Consider the following 22514-nt stretch of genomic DNA (forward strand, 5'->3'; position numbering starts at 1 on the left):
CATATGGAAACGGGGTTTGTATGTATATACGTGTGTGTGTATCTATCTATCTATCCATCTATCTATCTATCTATCTATCTATCTATCTATCTATCTATCTATCTATCTATCTATCTATCTATCTATCTATCTATCTATATATATATATATATATATATATATATATATATATATATATATATATATATATTCTAACCAGGCACTTACGGTGAGACCAATTTGCTTAGAACTAAAATCTGAGATATAGTTCTCAAAATAAGAAAAATAATCTGCCATTTCTATTGGCAGGTTATTGGTTTTGTTGTATGCTTATTGTAAGTAATATAGCAATGTTATTAGTTATATTTACAATAATTTAAACAAAAAAAGTATTTCTTTTTTAAAATGTCAATATGTTACTATGACTGTCAAAAGAAAATACATATTTTATATCCTGATTTCTCACTTTAGAAATATTTCTGAGATGTTTACACGTATGGCATCACCATTTGCCAAATCGAATGCGAATGTAACATAAACAAAAGACGAGAGAGAAAAAAACTACACCAGGAGACATTGTTTGACGTGCAATAACCGGATCGTTCGCGAACGACCCAACTGTAGTAGTCACGTGACGAGCGTCGCCCAGGTTGTGTCGAAAGCATCCTGCTATTAGCTGCTAGCGAGGAGTCAAGTGATGTGTTGATTTTTTATGGGATTTAGACATGTAGGAAACACGAACGTTGCTTTAGCGGAGGCAGCAAGAAGAAGAAGAGGAGCCACCGCCTAACATGGCCTTTATCGCCAGAATCCGAGGAGGTTCTTTATCAACAAGACATTAGCCCCGGCTAACGCTACAAAGTTTGACGGACAACAACAGCATCGCTAGCTTAGATATCATCTTGTCTGTTTCCTACAAAAGCTGCATGTCTTGGAGTTGCTTCTCAAATCCGGGCGATTACGATTCCGAGCCAGCTATACACGCCAAACCACGTTTTGAACAATCTCGGTCTAAGCTAACGTCACGGCAAGTGAATATTTATTGACAACTTTTTGAGCAACTAATGCTAACACTGTGCTAGAGTCCAGTGTGACACACAAGCAGGTTGGTTTTGTCCTCAACTGCCATTCGTCATAATTCGATATTTTGTTCCTCGACGAAAAAAACAACCGCAGGATGTCAAACACTGGGATTAATAGCAAGGTATCGCCATTGTTTATGCACATCTGTCTGCTGGATTCCCTAATCTGTACTATACACACAACAGCTACCATAGCTTTGCAATAGCTGCGCGGATTGCAATATCGTAGATAGTGTTATAGAATTATTACCAGATAGTTTGTATAGAGAGATAATTGTCGCGTTATGTCGGGGGATAGCAGTGATGACTCGGATGCGCAAACGCATGAAAGAGCCTGGACCGTCAAGCATCAAATCACGAATGGTGAGTAAGAGTGCGGAGTATCAACCACTGTTTTCATTCCCTCGTTGTTGTCATGGGCTGTGTAAGAGATATAGGTCAGCGTGACACAATCCTAAAGTGTTTAACTGTGTCAGTCTGCTCTGTGGCTTCTTCTGGTATTCTTTAGACCAGTGATTCTCAACCTTTTATTAGTGATGTACCCCCTGCGAACTTTTTTTTAATTCAAGTACCCCCTAATCAGAGCAAAGCATATTTGGTTGAAAAAAAGAGATACAGAAGTAAAATACAGCACTATGTCATCAGTTTCTGATTTATTAAATTGTGTAACACTGCAAAATATTGCTCATTTGTAGTGCTATTTCTTAAACTATGTGGAAAAAAAGATATAAAAATAACTAAAAACTTGTTGAAAAATAAACAAGTGCTTCAATTATAAATAAAGATTTCTACACATAGAAGTATTCATCAACTTAAAGTGCCCTCTTTGGGGATTGTAATAGAGATCCATCTGGATTCATGAACTTAATTCTAAACATTTCTTCACAAAAAAATAAATCTGTAACATCAATATTTATGGAACATGTCCACAAAAAATCTAGCTGTCAACACTGAATATTGCAATATTGCATTTCTTTGCACACTTTATGAACTTACTTTCATATTTTGTTGAAGTATTATTCAATAAACATATTTATAAAGGATTTTTGAATTTTTGCTATTTTTAGAATATTAAAAAAAAATCTCAAGTACCCCTTGACATACCTTCAAGTACCCCCAGGGGTACACGTACCCCCATTTGAGAACCACTGCTTTAGACCAGTGGTTCACAACCTTTTTTCAGTGATGTGCCCCCTGTGAACTTTTTTTTAATTCAAGTACCCCCTAATCAGAGCAAAGCATTCTTGGTTGAAAAAAAAAAAAGACATACAGAAGTAAAATTCGGCACTATGTCATCAGTTTCTGATTTATTAAATTGTGTAACACTGCAAAATATTGCTCATTTGTAGTGGTCTTTCTTGAACTATGTGGAAAAAAGATATAAAAACAACTAAAAACTTGTTGAAAAATAAACAAGTAATTAAATTATAAATAAAGATTTCTACACATAGAAGTAATCATCAACTTAAAGTGCCCTTTTTGGGGATTAAAATAGAGATACATCTGGATTCATGAACTTAATTCTAAACATTTCTTCACAAAAAAATAAATCTTTAACATCAATATTTATGGAACATGTCCACAAAAAAATGTAGCTGTCAACACTGAATATTGCATTATTGGATTTCTTTTCACACTTCATGAACTTACTTTCATATTTTGTTGAAGTATTATTCAATAAATATATTTATAAAGGAATTTTTGAATTGTTGCTATTTTTAGAATATTTAAAAAAGATCTCACGTATCCCTTGACATACCTTCAAGTACCCCCAGGGGTACGCGTACCCCCATTTGAGAACCACTGCTTTAGACAACAGCACTCTTCCTGTCATGTCTGGACATTTCCAGTGTCTAACTTGAGGCCGGAGATGTGTACATTTCCTCCAGGAATACATGTTTGTTGTGATGTTTGCACTGCCTTTAAGAATACATGTCTCATCGAGCAAGGCTCTTAGGATAGCAAGTGGTTTGCAATGTGTTGTTCTTGTGTGTAATCCGTGTAACCCAAAATAATTTAGGGCACAGATGTCAAACTCAAAGCCCTGAGGCCAACTCTGGCCTGCCAAATCATTATTGACTACATTTCCACTGCAGGCCAAAGTGGCCCAAATTAGATTTTTTTTCGCAATCTGAATTTTTCCCGCTGACTGTTTATACTACTAGTAAATTGTGAACTTTATCAGACTCCAGTGTAAATGTGAAAAGGCCCCAATCAAATCAATCATTAAGCTTTACTTATAAAGCACTTTTTATATATAAAACAAATGTAACGCAAAGTGCTTTACAAAGTTAAAAACAATACCCCGGGGACTAGGGCTGGGTGATATGGCCTTTTTTTAATATCTCGATATTTTTAGGCCATATCGCGATACATGATATATATCTCGATATATTGCCTTAGCCTTGAATTAACACTTGATACATATAATCACAGCAGTATGAAGATTCTATGTGTCTACATTAAAACATTCTTCTTCATACTGCATTAATATATTCTCATTTTAAACTTTGATGCAGAGAAGGAAATCACAACTAAGTCAATTGACCGAAACTGTATTTATTAAAGTTATTAGCAGGTGACTTTTCAAATGATGCTACTTTTGGTAGCAACGCTTGTGCCCCACATTTGACAAATTAAAGTTGTCCATTCGACATCTTCCCGCTTGAAGCCGAACCACCGCCTGACGATGGACCCCCTGCTGTTTTTCTTGGGAATTAATTTTTCCTTCATTCGCACCTTCTTTCTCTTGTATAACCACTTGCACGGCTTCGCTAGCATCACAGCTATCGTTACCCAGTCTGCTACCTCTCTACTCTGTGAGGGCTTATACCTATGTGACGTATGAAGTGACAGTATGTGAAGTGTGTAAGTTTGTGCGCTTGCTGTCTGTAAAAAGGAGACACAAGAAGGAGTGGGAATAGCCTGTAGTGTAATGCCTGCGGCCAAAAGCAACTGCGTGAGAACTTATACCCTAATATCACAATATAGCCATTTTCTATATCGCACAGAGACAAACCCGCCAGATATCGCGTGTATCGATATATCGCCCAGCCCTACCGGTGACCCATATCCCCCATTATTACATACAGTACATACAAACACAAATACCAAACACACACACACACACATACACACATACACACATGTATGCGCCTTTATGGGTACAGAAGGGACATGTGAGTAAACACTATCACAAGAGCCATCTGCACCAGGATGTCATCAGACCATGGCCACCAGGATGCTGACACAAAAGTGCCACCACAAGCTCGGCCGATAACCCCTTAGGCAGATGGCTCATCTGAGGAATGTTGGAAAATAAAAACAATAAAAACTTGTAAAATAGTAAGAACCATGTGTAGAGATAAAGAATAAAATACAAGTAAGACCTATAAAGATTAATAGGAAAAAAATAAAAATATAAAATATATACAGTAAATACATACATACAACTAAACAAAATATTGCATGACTAATAGGATAAAAAGTAAAATACAAATGACTTCAATAAAATAATTAATGTCAGGTAAAAGCCAAATCAAAAAGGTGGATCTTAAGCCTGCTCTTAAAAACATGAAAGTTCTTCGCAGCCCTGAGTTCTTCCGACAAGCTGTTCCATAGACGGGGGCCGTAATGGTGGAAAGATGCCATCCTTGTGACTTTGTGTCCTGACTTTGGGAATAATTAGGAAATGAGTGCCTGGGTATCTCGGAGCCCGGTAAAGTTCAAAGGGTAAAAGCAAATCTGAAAGATAAGAAGGCCCAATACCATAAAAACATTTATAAACCATAAGAGGAACCTTAAAATTGATCCTGAAATGTGGCATTGACGTCGTGAAAAAAAAAAGAAAAAGGAAGTTGACCATATTTTAAATGAACAAGGAAGTCACTACTACTACAAAATAAAATAGGTCGCCACACCTTCAATTCGATTAAATGACAAAAGATTTTTAGCAAGTAGTAATGTTATTGGAACACTAACAAAGTAAGCAGTTAAATTAAAGGACAAGTGAGCATCTCAGTAAACAAACTCAACAAGTTGTGGCAACGTTCCCAACACATCATCTGCTGCCTGGTAACTTGCACGTTGAAAATGAAACCGCAATATCATATATTTTTCTCCTCCAACAGCATTGCGCTCTTAAACGCACACAGGGACTCCACAGAAGTAGAAGCGGTTGAAATTAAGTGAAACGAAGCGATCGGCTCTGTAAATTCCGAAGGAACATTTTCAAATCAAAGTCTGCGTAGTCGCTGCCATGTTTTCGCGAGCAAAACGGCTCTAGTGTGCATGGGCTGGTGCTGCGGACCTTTTAGTTTTCAGAAAGTAAACATTGTCGCCTAAATGCATTGATAAATAATGTTTTTTTGTGGTCAGAGGGGTTAGTGCGTCTGCCTCACAATACGAAGGTCCTGAGTAGTCAGGGTTCAATCCCGGGCTCGCAATCTTTCTGTATGGAGTTTGCATGTCCTCCCCGTGAATGCGTGGGTTCCCTCCGGGTACTCCGGCTTCCTCCCACTTCCAAAGACATGCACCTGGGGATAGGTTGATTGGCAACACTAAATTGGCCCTAGTGTGTGAATGTGAGTGTGAATGTTGTCTGTCTATCTGTGTTGGCCCTGCGATGAGGTGGCGACTTTTCCAGGGTGTACCTCGCCTTCAGCCTGATTGTAGCTGAGATAGGCACCAGTGCCCCCCGCGACCCCAAAGGGAATAAGCGGTAGGAAATGGATGGATGGATGGGTTTTTCGTGGTTTCCGTCTGGCTACTGCGGCTTATTCCCACCTCCAAAGACATGCACCAGGGGATAGGTTGATTGGCAACACTAAATTGGGCCTTACGTGTGAATGTGAGTGTTGTCTGTCTATCTGTGTTGGCCTTGTGATGAGGTGGCTACTTGTCCAGGGTGTATCCCCCTACCGCCCGCAGCTGAGATAGACTCCATCACCCCCCACGACCCCAAAAGGGACAACCGGTAGAAAATGGTTGGATGGATGGACGGTAATTAATCATTTAAACAGTTTTTCCAACCGTCTGGAATTTTACCACGGTTTATCATTATACCATTTACCGTTACATCCCTAAAATGTACTGTATAGATATTTAACACAACAAAAATGCAAACAACACGGCAAATTATGAACGTAAAGGGTAAAAAAAAACACCTACCATCTGATATAATATCACTTTTCTGCAGAACTTTGTGAGAATAATCTGTTTCTGCATCTGTCTCTGACATTTCAGGCTAGCCGCTCTCTAAAGAAACACCCACCCACACTGCTTGGTGCCTTGTCTGAGCTGCTGTGACGTGGATTACCGCAATAACTTGTATATCACTCAAAAGCGCAGATTCCAACCACTGAAATACTTTCTATGGTTCAAGACGTACAGTAATTTGAAAAACGCTCTGCACATCATATTAGCAGCAACAGTTTCGATGTTAAAGGTCTAAAAAAATTTTTTGCAAGTGTCCGGTGGGCTGGATTGAATATCTTAACATGCTGTAATTTGCCCAGGTGTGTGTCAATCCGCCAGGATCGGTGTTTGTGATCGGCATTAAAAGACAAGAATCAGCAATGGCTGATCACAAAAATCCGCTGATGCCTTTAATCGGCACATCCCTAGTCATTGTGTGTTATTTTTAATTGCATTCACGGTGGTGCATTTTTTGCCGAACACTATTTATTATTTATTATCATTTTGTGCACAATACACATGCTACAGTACATTTTTTAAACTGTATTTGAGTATTTTTGTATGGGCCAAAATATTAAATCTTTTTCTTTAATTATTAGTTATTGATTAGTTATTAACAGCAACTGAAGGTCCAGTGTGATAAATTATTAACCATGAATGATATTTCTTTTTTTATTATTGCCATTCTTCTCATGTAATGTCAGTCACCCAGTTGGTATCTCTTCAAAGTTTGCCATGTTTACAAAAATAAATGTTTAATCTACTACTACTGACTGTATTTTTTCCCTTTCTGCCACCAGCTAACCTCACTGGACACCCTGAAAAGGTTGGCATGGAGAACTTTGAACTCCTCAAAGTGTTGGGCACTGGAGGTAAAAAATATGATGATATATTTTCAGCTGACATTAATTAAACAGTTATTTTGATGAGTAACCAAATATGAAACAGCTAACACAACAATCCCATGTTACCTCGTTCTTATATGCTTTTGTTTTTTGGAGCAGTGGGCATTGGTTACATTTTTGGTCGTGAGATGCTCCCATTTCTCACCAGTGTGCATCGTGGTGTTTGGACTCTGTCTTTCAAAGTTTCTACTGTAACTTCTGTTGTAATGTTTATTATGATACATACTCTAACTCAGGGGCGCTCACACTTTTTCTGCAGGCGAGCTACTTTTCAATTGACCAAGTCGAGGAGATCTACCTCATTCTTATTTATAATTTATTTTTATTTATTTATGAAAGAGACATTTTTGTTAACAAGTTAATGGTGTTTAATGATAATACAAGCATGTTTAACACACATAGATTCCTTTCTTTCATGAAGACAATAATATAAGTTGGTGTATTTGATTCTGATGACTTGCATTGATTGGAATTAGACAGTGGTGCTGATAACGTCCGCATTTTCAAATGGAGGAAAAAAAAGTCCTCCTTTCTGTCCAATACCACATGAAAGTGGTTGGAATTGGCATCTCATTTGTCCAACTTGCATACTCGTTTTTAAACACTTTGTTATGAGAGTAGCATATGTGTGTGGCCCTTTAATGTCTGGCAGCAGGTGAGTGACGTCAGTGAGTGTGCGGGTGGGCAAGCAAGTGAGAAAGCGGTCGCTGAGGGCGGGGGAGAAATACATTGGCATCAAACTCCGTAGCTTGCTAGCTTGTGCACGCTAGCTTTCTGAGACTCTTATTTTGTTAGCACAGGCAGGATGAAACAGGTCTTTTATGGTGAAGACAGGAACTGTGCAGTCGGTCTTTAGAGTTTTGACAGTAGGTACGGGGTCTCTAGAAATAAAATGTGTTTCTCTGCATCCGCCCTGTTAGTAATTTTTTTCTTAAATTTGAGCTCGCAGCAGCCAGCGTCATCTCACAAGATCGGGTGCCGAGAATGTCAAACAACTGACGAAAGTGAAGTCTTGGTATGATTGATGATTGCTCATTTTTATGTCTATTTTTTAATGCCTGGCTTGAGATCGACTGACACACCCTCCGAGATCGACCAGTCGATCGCGATCGACGTAATGGGCACCCCTGCTCTAACTCATTCTTATATTTAAAGGAATGATACAAACCCCGTTTCCATATGAGTTGGGAAATTTTGTTAAATGTAAATATAAATGGAATACAATGATTTGCAAATCCTTTTCAACCCATATTCAATTGAATGCACTACAAAGACAAGATATTTTATTTGATATTCAAACTCATAAACTTTTTTTTTTTTTTGCAAATAATAATTAACTTAGAATTTCATGGCTGCAACACGTGCCAAAGTAGTTGGGAAAGGACATGTTCACCACTGTGTTACATCACCTTTTCTTTTAAAAACACTCAATAAACGTTTGGGAACTGCGGAAACTAATTGTTGAAGCTTTGAAAGTGGAATTCTTTCCCATTCTTGTTTTATGTAGAGCTTCGGTCGTTCAACAGTCCGGGGTCTCCGCTGTCGTATTTTACGCTTCATAATGCGCCACACATTTTCGATGGGAGACAGGTTTGGACTGTAGGCGGGCCAGGAAAGTACCCGCACTCTTTTTTTTACGAAGCCACGCTGTTGTAACACTTTTCTTGCTGAAATAAGCAGGGGCGTCCATGATAACGTTGCTTGGATGACAACATATGTTGCTCCAAAACCTGTATAGACCTTTCAGCATTAATGGTACCTTCACAGATGTGTAATTTACCCATGCCTTGGGCACTTATACACCCCCATGCCATCACAGATGCTGGCTTTTGAACTTTGCGCCTGTAACAATCCAAATGGTTATTTTCCTCTTTGTTCTGGAGGACACCACGTCCTCTGTTTCCAAATATACATTGAAATGTGGACTCGTCAGACCACAGAACACCTTTCCACTTTGCATCAGTCCATCTTAGGTGAGCTCAGGCCCAGCCAAGCCGGCGGCGTTTCAGGATATTGTTGATAAATGTGTTTGGCTTTGCATAGTAGAGTTTTAACTTGCACTTACAGATGTAGCGACCAACTTTAGTTATTGACAGTGGTTTTCTGAGGTGTTCCTGAGCCCATGTGGTGATATCATTTACACACTGATGTCGGTTTTTGATGCAGTACCACCTGAGGGATCAAAGGTCCGTAAAATGGTAAATTCCCTAAATTCCTTGCAATAGCTCGTTGAGAAATGTTGTTCTAAAACTGTTCGACAATTTGTTAACAAAGTGGTGACCCTCACTCCATCCTTGTTTGTGAATTACTTAGCATTTCATGGAAGCTGCTTATCAGTTTGAACATCAAATATGTTGTCTTTGTAGTATATTCAACTAAATATGGGTTGAAAATGATTTGCAAATCATTATATTCCGTTTTTATTTACATCTAACACAATTAACCAACTCATATGGAAACAGGGTTTGTATATCCATCCATCTATCCATCTATCTATCTATCTATCTATCTATCTATCTATCCATCTATCTATCTATCTATCTATCTATCTATCTATCTATCTATCTATCTATCTATCTATCTATCTATCTATCTATCTATCTATCTATCTATCTATCTATCTATCTATCTATCTATCTATCTATCTATATATATCTATGTAACTATATATATATATATATATATATATATGTATATATATATATATATATATATATATATATATATATATATATATATATATATATATATGTCTTGATTGGATTATCCAGAGAATAGTGCTCGATACCGTGGTAGAGCGCAATATGTAGGTGTGGGAAAAAATCACAAGACTACTTCATCTCTACAGAACTGTTTCATGAGGGGTTCCCTCAATCATCAGGAGATTTTAATGGAAGCATTCACATACAATGGTTTATATAGGGCACAGAGTGGGTGGGTACAAGCAGGCGTAGGGTGTGGTGATTGGTTCATGTGTTACCTAGGAGGTGTTTCCGTCTGTGGCGGCATGTTGAAATGATTTCACTTCGCTTGTTGAGGGATGATAGATCTGGATGATATATAATGAACAGTTTCTCTTTTAAGCATAGGTTGCATCTTTTATTACCACTGTTGTAAGGTGTGCTGGATGCAAGAATTTGCCATGTAATTGAATATTCAACATTATTGTCTTTGAGGTTCCAAATGTGTTTGCTGAGTTCTGTAGAATTCCGCAAAGTCTGGTTTCTAAAGGAGGCGTTGTGATTATTCCATCTTGTTTTGAACGCTCCTTCGGTTAATCCTACGTACGTGTCGGATGTGTTAATGTCCTTGCGTGTCACCTTTGCTTGGTAAACCACAACAAAGCAATTGCAAAAGGACTGCCTACCCCCAGACTAAACGACTCTGAAACCAATAATGAATGTAACTGTCGCAAGAAACCTGATTGCCCTCTCAACGGAAGGTGCTTACAGACATCAGTCGTTTACCAAGCAAAGGTGACCCTTAGCCACAGTGTGTGTTAAGCTTTAAAAGGTTCCTATTTTGATTTTTTTCTACATTTAATACACTCGGAATCTATCTGTGTGGAGTTTTCATGTTATCCTCGTGACTGTGTGGGTTCCCTCCGGGTACTCCGGCTTCCGCCCACCTCCAAAGACTTGCACCTGGGGATAGGTTGATTGGTAACACTAAATAGTCCATAGTCTGTGAATGTGAGTGTGAATGTTGTGTGTCTATCTGTGTTGGCCCTGCGATGCGTTGGCGACTTGACCAGGGTGTACCCTGCCTTCCGCCTGAATGCAGCTGCAGATGCAAAAGGGACAAGCTGTAGAAAATGGATGGATGGAATACACTTCCTTGTGGTTTACATAACATATAATGGTGGTGCGTTGGTCAAATGTTCGCATAGATTTGTTTTACAGACCATCTTCAAGCCGCTTTCTGACTGTCACTTCAGAATGCGCCGTTTTATAGGGGGTCTGATTTATGTGCCGAAACCCCCGACAGGCCAAAATCATCCCTCAATTGTGTCTTCTCCCCAGCAGCTATGTTGTAGTTTATAGCATTTCCATGTTAAGTCTACAGGCATTTATAAGTCAGAACTATACACTACATTTTATTAGAAATGGAAAGAGTGGATGATTTTTAGCGTGGGTATACATGTACGAGCCAGATTGCCCCACAACAAGAGAGAAAAAAAGGGGAAACTTATTAACTGCAACTTTGGAACACAACTGTATAAAAATGGCGGATTTGCACAAAACTCTTTGGGTAAACCTCTACCATATATGGAGATATTTGCTGGCGTAACCAAGGCAAAATATGTCACTAAAGTTTCACATTTCAAATGGCTCGTTTGGCAAGAGCCATGCCTCCATGGTTAGATTTAATATTTTTGGGAGGAATGGAGATCCCAAATACACAAAAACAGACATCAACAGGTAAGTAAAGTTGGGTTTGCGTAATTCAACCAACCCCTTTAATTTATTACCACTCGTTATATATTTATAAAGTAGAATTTATAAATTGTATATTTTGACCTTGTCGATAGGCATGCACGGTGGAGATAGGTTGATTGGCAACACTAAATTGGCCCTAGTGTGTGAATGTGAGTGTGAATGTTGTCTGTCTATCTGTGTTGGCCCTGCGATGAGATGGCGACTTGTCCAGGGTGTACAACGCCTTCCGCCTGATTGTAGCTGGGATAGGCACCAGCACCCCACCGCGACCCCAAATGGAATAAGCGGTAGAAAATGGATGGATGGATGGACCTTGTTGATTTCAGCAAGAGGAGAGTCACTCAAGCTTGCCGAAGGTTGTTTGAGCAGAGAGTGGATCGGAAAAAAGGCCGGATGTCATTACACATTAGACTCGCAGTGTTATAAAAGAAGTAACACTTTAACCATCAATCAGCAAATTAACAGTAAGATGACACAGAGTGTTTAACTTTCTCACTACAAAATAAGGGATAGGTGCACATACCAAGGTGGTGTTAAAATAATGTAGGCCTATATTGATACTCTAATCCAGGGGTCACCAATGCGGTGCCCGCGGGCACCAGGTAGCCCAGAAGGACCAGATTTACTAGCAAGCTGGTCTCGCTTTGCTCAACATTTTTAATTCTAAGAGAGACAAAACTCAAATAGAATTTAAAAATCAAAGAAAATATTTTAAAGACTTGGTCTTCACTTGATTAAATAAATTCATTCATATTTTTACTTTGCTTCTTATAACTTTCAGAAAGACAATTTTAGAGAAAAAATACAACCTTAAAAATTATTTTAGGATTTTTGAACACATATACCTTTTTACCTTTTAAATTCCTTCCTCTTCTTTCCTGACAATTTAAAATGTAAAGCCCACCAGGTTGCACCAAACTTTTGGTGCCTTGTTGACACAGAAAAGTACAGTGGTGTATGCGCAGCAGCTATGAAGGTTGCAAGCCTGTTTGGTTCTACTTATCTTTGTGAATCAGCCTTTTCTGACATGAACCTCATCAAGAACAAACACAGAACACGCCTCACTAATGCACATCTGCAAGACTCACTCAGAGTTGCAGTGCTAAGTTACACACCAGAGTACAACACACTAGTTAAAAGCATGCAATGCCAGGCTTCCCACTAACTGACAAAGAAACCGATAACAGATTTGGTGTCCAGTTCAAAGTGTGACATGATTTATTTAAAAAGCTGAGAGTTGAATTTTGTATTTTACATGAGTTATTATTTGTACAAACATGGTGCAAAGTAATTCATGATTTGTTAAAAAATGTTAGTGGCTAGCTAGTTAAAATGGGATATTGTGATTTCACAAGACTGTCTTAGAAGTGATCATTTGAAAATGTTCAATTTGAAAAATGTGCACTTAGAGAAAATATAAAAAAAAGTGTTGCATATTGATATTTATCTGTTTCTTTATTTATTTATTGTGAGAAATCATTAAGATGATCAGTGTTTCCCAAAGAGATATATCATTAATATTAATAAAACAGAGTTAAAGGTAAATTGAGCAAATTGGCTATTTCTGGCAATTTATTTAAGTGTATATCAAACTGGTAGCCCTTCGTATTAATCAGTACCCAAGAAGTAGATCTTGGTTTCAAAAAGGTTGGTGACCCCTGCTCTAATCTGTTTCAGACCGAAATACAGAAAGTGTGCAAGTTCCCTTTTAATCCTTACTCCTTTATTGTGTAACGTCATGTCAACCTTAAAGAAAACCCAATTTGGCTGTGACACCCATTCCAGTTAGCCTTTTGCAAAGAAAGGTGCACAGACATGTCCTATTTTGTATATGTTTTTTTTTTTTTACATTTAATATACATTTTAGTGTTATTCATTTTTGTATTGTTAAACTGTTTGTGTGGAACATTGTACAGTAAAATTGTTTAACATGAACATTATCCAGAACCTACATTGTTTTTATTGTGCCAAATTCAAAATAGGGATCTCACTGTCAAAGCATGAGCACATGGCTTTAACTTATGGAATGTTTATGATAAAAATGTAAGCAAAATCAAATCATAGTATTTACATAAAATATTTTAGAACAGAGAATCTCAAACTGTGGCACAGGCTCCATGTAGTGGTATGCCAAATAAGCACCTAATTAAAAATTCAAACACAGCGTTTAGCAAACTGTGTGTATTGTTAGCGGCCAAAACTATTACCGGTACATATATTTGTTAACTAAAAGCTCCACCATTGTTTAATCAATATTTAGGCCTACTACAGTAAGCTATTGTAATGTTGGTCATTAAGGTGGTACTTGTTTTCTGTGTTTTCTGAGGTGGTGCTTGGTGAAAAAGGGTTGAACAAGAGTTACACAACAATTAAAAAAATAACACCTCCTTATATGAGCTCGTTTTCTGAGACAATATTTAAATCCAACTTTGTCATCAAGGGCTGCAAAGCCAACCACATGACCTTCACAAATATCTTCTTAAACCCTGTTGTCTTTCGTGCTTTCCTACCTTCTTAAAATATTGTCCCAGGCTAGTCAGGAATGATAACCTCATATTCTCTTCTCATCTCTTGTAACAGTAAGGAATCAATGACCGCTCTAGCCTCATGTATATTGATACTCCATCTTTAATGAGGGTCAATGACAATGGTCAAGAAATAGGTAACACGTTCACGGCTAATGTCGTTGGCCATTTTGTCCTCTCTTAGCTTTTAATGACGTTCATTTTTACAGTCATGGAAAACTGCTGCTTTGGAGACATAATTAAGGCTACACAGTTAACCAAAACATAGTGTTACTGTATTATACTTGGTGTAGTTGTAGAACTGTGTGAGTTATCTAACTCAAGGCAGTGAGCACACATTGCAGTGTCAGCCTCAGGCGCACGCAGCCAAAACGTGCTGCAACTAGTTCTGGAGCAAATCTCTTTTTAACAACCCATTAATTTGGTCACTACAGTGTGTTGGATGAAAGTTTATTTGAATACATTGGAATTATTGAAAATATAATGTAAATACATTCAAGGATATGTAAAAAAAACAATAAAAACAAGTAAAAAAGAGTTATATCCAAAATTAGTTAGTGGGGGTTGTCTTTTTGAATGTCTTTCATTTGTTCTGTGTACAGTGTGAGTGATTTAAGAGTTAATTTATGTATATTTTAAATATAAGAGCTGATTTACACTTAAACTCGACCCACCCATATTCACCTTTTTCAACGCAAAGGGACACATGAAAGTTATTAGCAGGGTAATAAAAGGGGATCTTTTGGACCATTTCATTTTAGACACAGTTTTATACCATTCTACAAATCTAAGATTTGTAGAAAGTGGTCTGCTGTATTTAAAAGAGTCAACAGTCAATTTATGGGACAATTGAGGTCCTTTATGAGACAAACCAGTTTAGCCTAGAATTCGAGATATCCTGGCTAATATGGGAGGTTTAGCAACCCTATACATAAGCAAACTACCACCACCAGTAGAATCTAATAACTATGAGCTATTTTCTATTTTTAAACAAGGTGCCAAAAAGCTGTCGTTTTTTTAGCATGCTTTACTGCACTTGTTTTGTAATATGTTGCACAGCTTACGTGTTTGAGTTCACATAGCTGTTATCAATATTTCTCTTTGTAGTTATAGTAGTAATTGCTGTTCGTTTTAATTTTTGTGTTCGCTGTAGGATGTAGCATTATATTTACATGATAGATGCTAATTTGAAACATGTTTCTCCTTGTCTATGTTTCACTGTGGTCAAACGTGCCCATCTAAATACAATCTGATTGCATATCATTTTTTTTTCTAAATTGCCTACGTTTTAGAGTTAACTTAATGTTAGACACTTGTGCTTATCTTTCTCCAGCTTATGGAAAAGTGTTTTTGGTGAGAAAGAACAGCGGTCATGATGCAGGCCAACTCTATGCAATGAAGGTAAGCCTTAACATTAGATGGTTATTGAGGTTATTATGACTTTTTATTACCTAGTGATATCTAAAATTTAGTTTTCATTCCCTAAATATATGAAGAATCCTAAGAATCACACTAAGTTTTATACATGATTTGTACTGTTACCCATACACTCATTTATTTGTGATGGCCTGCTGATAATATATTTAGAATAGATTTGCCACTACCTGCTGTCCCTCGCTCATATACACATTGTAATGGAGCTGTCTGATTGTAGCTTGTAGGCATCATAACTGCTTCTCAACATAACTCATAAGCACCTAGTCTGCTAAAAAAATAGAAAGACATAGTAGCAGAGATCAGTGTCGCCAACTTATCGACCATCTTACTATATTTAGGGAGCATTCAGAGCCCTCCAGAATCCATTTTTAAAAAAAAAGCAACCAGCGAAATTCCAACACGACAGCAGGTGTTTTTCTTTTTTACGAGCAACTTGTACTGATGTAGGCCCAACCCCACCATCTAATTTTTTTTAGAGGTGGCTCTGTCTTGCTTGTGACATTAAAAACACTTTAAATTGTACATGTTTGTTTTGCTTTTCACGTTTTTTGCCCACTTTTTGTTTCCCAAATTACATGTTCCTTGTATTATGCAATTACGCAAATTAGACAGCAATTCGATCACTCCTTCTAAGTTATGATAACCACCATCTTTCATAATCCAAATTAATACATTGTAAAAGGTTTTGCGCACTTAGGTCCTGATCTAATAAAGGTTTGCGTGTATTAAAACATGTGCAAACTTGATAGTACACTCAAAGCTGGCCTACTTAACTTGAGTGCAGAGGATTGTGTCTCTTAAAGGAGAACTGCACTTTAAAAAAAAAAAAATGTTGCCTATTGTTCACAGTCATTGTGAGAGACGATAAGACAAAAGTTTTTTTTTTTTTGCTTTCTAACATGTACAAATCAGCTCATTTTAGGTGCTTAGCAATGCAGCTAATGGGAGCAACCAATTATACCTCTAAATCACTTTAAAATGCATTAAAACATTCATCAACAACACTTTGGTCATGTTCCGTAATCCTTATAATAACCAAGCTGTAGCGACATTGTTATCGTAAGAGCGAACACTAAGGAACTCTTTTTCTAGCGTAATAACACATTGCCATGCTACGGCATTAGCCGTAGAAGCTAACTATGGCAAGAGATATATTCAAAGGCATCCCCGATACAAATCCTAGTTTTGTTCCTGGCTTTGTCATGAATAAGTTTAGAATCGTAACAACGTCTTTTAGATTTACCAACGTCTAACATGTTAAGTAACTTTACCAGTAGCTGTAGCCAGACAAAGAGGGCGATGCGTAACTGGCAACTTGGATGTGACACACTCACAGACTTTCTAACTGGTCAAATGGTGGATGGCGGGGTATCAAAATGAAAAAAATAACAAGATTTCAGGGCTGTAAATCTAATTTTGAAATTAGCATATCCCGGCTGAACTACCGTTATCAGTTAGAAAGGTATTTGAAAAGAACATGCCTTTTGAGGGCCATTAAATGATGACTTGACATTAAATTGTTACTTACGGCACATTTACATTATTTATGTTATGATTTTGTGCTTTACAGGGAAAAAAAGATTTTTTAGGGAGTGGGACACTCCTCTAAAACAATGGAAACACTTAATTTAGAATTTCTTGAATTAACACACTGTTGACATAACATAATGATGTCCCTCCAGGTGCTTAAGAAAGCGGCAATCGTTCAGAAAGCAAAAACCACAGAACATACACGCACCGAGAGGCAGGTGTTGGAGCACATCCGCCAGTCACCCTTCTTGGTCACACTCCATTATGCCTTTCAGACTCAGAGCAAGCTGCACCTCATCTTGGGTAAGTGGAGGTCATCGAACCATGTTCAATGTCTCTTCAACCGAGGAAAAAAAGTTATCTTCTATGTTTGTCTATTGAATTGTTTCCGCTTTGTTTCCGCCTATAATTTCGATAAACGGATGATCAACCCCCTTGTGTTTGACTGCAGACTATGTGAGCGGAGGTGAGATGTTCACTCATTTGTATCAACGGGATCACTTTTCTGAAGAAGCAGTACGACTTTATAGTGCTGAAATAATCCTGGCGCTGGAACATTTGCACAAGGTTTGTATTGCTCTATGGAAATACTTATGGATTTATTATTTGTGGGTCTTCAGTGATACTGCATTATTGCGTAATAAGAACAATGAATGGCTAATGCATCAACAAGGTACTGTATTTGAAACACAAATACATTGGTTGCCACTGGATTTTTAAATTGATCTGTTTGATGCATTTAAGTAAATTTTATAATGACCTACTTTGGAACCTCAATTTATAAATTTTTTGGGTTCTTGAACATGGTTTGTAAATCTAAAAGTTTGTATAGTGAAACAGAGTAAAAATCAATAAAAATCAGTGTAAACATTAATAATTGGTTCTATGTATGTATATATATATATATATATATATATATATATATATATATATATTTTTTTATACATACATCCCGTTTCCATATGAGTTGGGAAATTATGTTAGATGTAAATATAAACGGAATACAATGATTTGCAAATCCTTTTCAACCCATATTCATTTGAACACACTACAAAGACATGTTATTTGATGTTCAAACTCATAAACTTTATTTTTTTTTTTGCTAAATAATTAACTTAGAATTTCATGGCTGCAACACGTGCCAAAGTTGTTGGGAAAGGGCATGTTCACCACTGTGTTACATCACCTTTTCTTTTAACAACACTCAATAAACATTTGGGAACTGAGGAAACTAATTGTTGAAGCTTTGAAAGTGGAATTCTTTACCATTCTTGTTTATGTAGAGCTTTAGTCATTCAATAGTCCGGGGTCTCCGCTGTCGTATTTGACGCTTCATAATGCGCCACACATTTTCGATGGGAGACAGGTCTGGACTGCAGGCGGGCCAGGAAAGAACCCGCACTCTTTTTTTTACGAAGCCACGCTGTTGTAACACGTGCTAAATGTGGCTTGACATTTTCTTGCTGAAATAAGCAGGGGATAAAATTAAAAAAAAGACGGCGCTTAGATGGCAGCATATGTTGTTCCAAAACCTGTATGTACCTTTCAGATTTCATGGCGCCTTCACAGATGTGTAAGTTACCCATGCCTTGGGCACTAATGCACCCCCATACCATCACAGATGCTGGCTTTTGAACTTTGCGTCGATAACAGTCTGGATGGTTCGCTTCCCCTTTGCTCCGGATGACACAATGTCGAATATTTCCAAAAACAATTTGAAATGTGGACTCGTCAGACCACAGAACACTTTTCCACTTTGCATCAGTCCATCTTAGATGTCTCGGGCCCAGAGAAGCCGGCGGCGTTTCTGGATGTAGTTGATAAAGGGCTTTCGCTTTCCATAGTAGAGCTTTAACTTGCACTTACATATGTAGCGATGAACTGTATTTAGTGACAGTGGTTTTCTGAAGTGTTCCTGAGCCTGTGTGCTGATATCCTTTAGCGCAGGGGTCGGGAACCTTTTTGGCTGAGAGAGCCATTAAAGCCAAATATTTTAAAATGAATTTCTTTGAGAGCCAAATTATATTTTTTAACACTGAATACAACTAAATGCAGGCCTTTTTTAAATAAAACCAACATTTTTAGAGTATAATTAGTCCCAAATTTTTTTTAATAACATTGTTATTTCTTGAACAGGTGCAGTAGAAAACGGATGGATGGATTAAAATGCATGAGAATGTTTTATATTTTGAACGTTATTTTTAACATTGTGATTACCAACTGAATTATTCATTACTTATCGTGTTAAGCAATGTCAGCTAAGATTTATCTGAGAGCCAGATGCAGTCATCAAAAGAGCTCTAGAGCCATAGGTTCCCTACCCCTGCTTTGGAGATAGATGTCAGTTTTTGATACAGTGCCGTCCGAGGGATCGAAGGTCATGGTCATTCAATGTTGGTTTCCGGCCATGCCGCTTACGTGGAGTGATTTCTCCAGATTATCTGAACCTTTTGATGATATTGTGGACCGTAGATGTTGAAATCCCTAAATTTCTTGCAATTGCCCTTTGAGAAACCTTGTTCTTAAACTGTTTGACTATTTGCTCACGCAGTTGTGGACAAAAGGATGTAGCTCGCCCCATCCTTTCATGTGAAAGACTGAGCATTTTTTGGGAAGCTGTTTTTATACCCAATCATGGCACCCACCTGTTCCCAATTAGCCTGCACACCTGTGGTATGTTCCAAATAAGTGTTTGATGAGCATTCCTAACTTTATCAGTATTTATTGTCACATTTCCCAACTTCTTTGTCACGTGTTGCTGGCATCAAATTCTAAAGTTAATGATTATTTGCAAAAAAAAAAAAAGTTTACCTGTTTGAACATCAAATATGTTGTCTTTGTAGCATATTAAACTGAATACGGGTTGAAAATGATTTTCAAATCGTTGTATTCTGTTTATATTTACATTTAACACAATTTCCCAACTCATATGGAAACTGAGTGTATATACACGTGTGTGTATATATATATATATATATATATATATATACATACATACATACATACATGTATACAAATACATATATATGCATATACCTGTGTGTGTATATATATATATATATATATATATATATATATATATATATATATATTAGGGCTGCGAATCTTTGGTTGTCCCATGATTCGATTCAATATCGATTCTTGGGGTCGCGATTCGCTTATATATCGACATTTTTTAGATTCAAAGCGATTCAAAAACGATATCTTTCCTAATTAAAACGATTCTGTATTCATTCAATATATAGGATTTCAGAAGGATTAACCCCAGTCATGCTAGCAGAGTAGTAGATTTAAAAAAAATAGCTTTTATAATTGTAAAGTACAATGTTTTATCAACTGATTGCAATAATGTAAATTTGTTTAACTATTAAATGAACCAAAAATACGACTTATTTTATCTTTGTGAAAATACTGGACAGAGTGTGTTGTCAAGCATATGGGATGCGATGCAAGTGTAAGCCACTGTGACACTATTGTTCTTTTTTTTAATTTTTATAAATGTCTAATGATAATGTCAATGAGGGATTTTTAATCACTGCTATGCTGAAATTATAACTAATATTGATACGGTTGTTGATAATTGGGCCCTACCGAGGATGTCTTTGTGGTTTGTGCAGCCCTTTGAGGCACTTGTGATTTAGGGCTATATAAATAAACATTGATTGATTGATTGATTGATTAATTATATTCGTTTTTGTTTCACTACTTTTGGTTTGTTCTGTGTCGTGTTTGTGTCTCCTTTTAATTGCTCTGTTTATTGCAGTTCTGAGTGTTGCTGGGTCAGGTTTGGTTTTGAAATTGGATTGCATTGTTATGGTATTGCTGTGTATTGTTTTGTTGGATTATTAAAAAAAAACAAAATAAAAAAAACAACAACATTATTTTAAAAATGAGAATCCATGCTGAATCGCACAACGTGAGAATCGCAATTCGTATTCGAATCGATTTTTTCCCACACCCCTAATAAATAAATATATATATGGGAATAAGCGGTAGAAAATGGATGGATGGATATATATATATATATATATATATATATATATATATATATATATATATATATATATATATATATATATATATATATATATATATATACACACACACACACACACACATTATACCGTCCATCCATCCATACATTTTCTACCGCTTGTCTCTTTTGAGGTTGCGGGGGGTTGCTGGAGCCTACCTCAGTTGCATTTCGACGGTAGGCGGGGTACACCCCGGACAAGTCGCCACCTCATCACAGGGCTACATTATACCGTGTATATATATATATATGTCTTTATTAGTTTATCCAGATAACAGTGCTCGATACTGTGGTATAGCGCAATATATGTGTGTGTGGGAAGAATCACAAGACTACTTCATCTCTACAGAACTGTTTCATGAGGGGTTCCCTCAATTGTCAGGAGATCTCCGGACGATTGAGGGAACCCCTCATGAAACAGTTCTGTAGAGATGAAGTAGTCTTGTGATTCTTCCCACACACACATATATTGCGTTATACCACAGTATCGAGCACTATTATCTGGATAATCTAATTAAGACATATATATATCCATCCATCCATCCATCATCTTCCGCTTATCCGAGGTCGGGTCGCGGGGGCAGCAGCCTAAGCAGGGAAGCCCAGACTTCCCTGTCTCCAGCCACTTCGTCTAGCTCTTCCCGGGGGATCCCGAGGCGTTCCCAGGCCAGCCGGGAGACATAGTCTTCCCAACGTGTCCTGGGTCTTCCCCGTGGCCTCCTACCAGCTGGACGTGCCCTAAACACATCCCTAGGGAGGCGTTCGGGTGGCATCCTGACCAGATGCCCGAACCACCTCATCTGGCTCCTCTCGATGTGGAGGAGCAGTGGCTTTACTTTGAGTCCCTCCCGGATGGCAGAGCTTCTCACCCTATCTCTAAGGGAGAGCCCCGCCACCCGGCGGAGGAAACTCATTTCGGCCGCTTGTACCCGTGATCTTATCCTTTCGGTCATGACCCAAAGCTCATGACCATAGGTGAGGATGGGAACGTAGATCGACCGGTAAATTGAGAGCTTTGCCTTCCGGCTCAGCTCCTTCTTCACCACAACGGATCGATACAACGTCCGCATTACTGAAGACGCCGCACCGATCCGCCTGTCGATCTCACGATCCACTCTTCCCCCACTCGTGAACAAGACTCCTAGGTACTTGAACTCCTCCACTTGGGGCAGGGTCTCCTCCCCAACCTGGAGATGGCACTCCACGCTTTTCCGGGCGAGAACCATGGACTCGGACTTGGAGGTGCTGATTCTCATTCCGGTCGCTTCACACTCGGCTGCGAACCGATCCAGTGAGAGCTGAAGATCCCGGCCAGATGAAGTCATCAGGACTACATCATCTGCAAAAAGCAGAGACCTAATCCCGTGGCCACCAAACCGGAACCCCTC

At 37.9% G+C, this 22514-nt stretch overlaps 1 protein-coding gene across 1 annotated transcript; it reads left to right on the top strand.

Annotated features, from left to right (window-relative positions):
• Positions 1-579: 579 nt before the first annotated feature.
• LOC133550513 (ribosomal protein S6 kinase alpha-5-like) lies at positions 580-17848 on the top strand. Its single transcript, XM_061896488.1, has 5 exons — positions 580-1424; positions 7058-7129; positions 15460-15527; positions 17246-17396; positions 17545-17848. Exons 1-5 carry the CDS (start codon positions 1346-1348, stop codon positions 17811-17813), a joined length of 639 nt encoding a protein of 212 aa, XP_061752472.1. The 5' UTR covers positions 580-1345; the 3' UTR covers positions 17814-17848.
• The last annotated feature ends 4666 nt before the right edge of the window (positions 17849-22514 follow it).

This window comes from Nerophis ophidion, linkage group LG04 (assembly GCF_033978795.1).
Source record: "Nerophis ophidion isolate RoL-2023_Sa linkage group LG04, RoL_Noph_v1.0, whole genome shotgun sequence".
Classification (NCBI taxonomy): domain Eukaryota; kingdom Metazoa; phylum Chordata; class Actinopteri; order Syngnathiformes; family Syngnathidae; genus Nerophis; species Nerophis ophidion.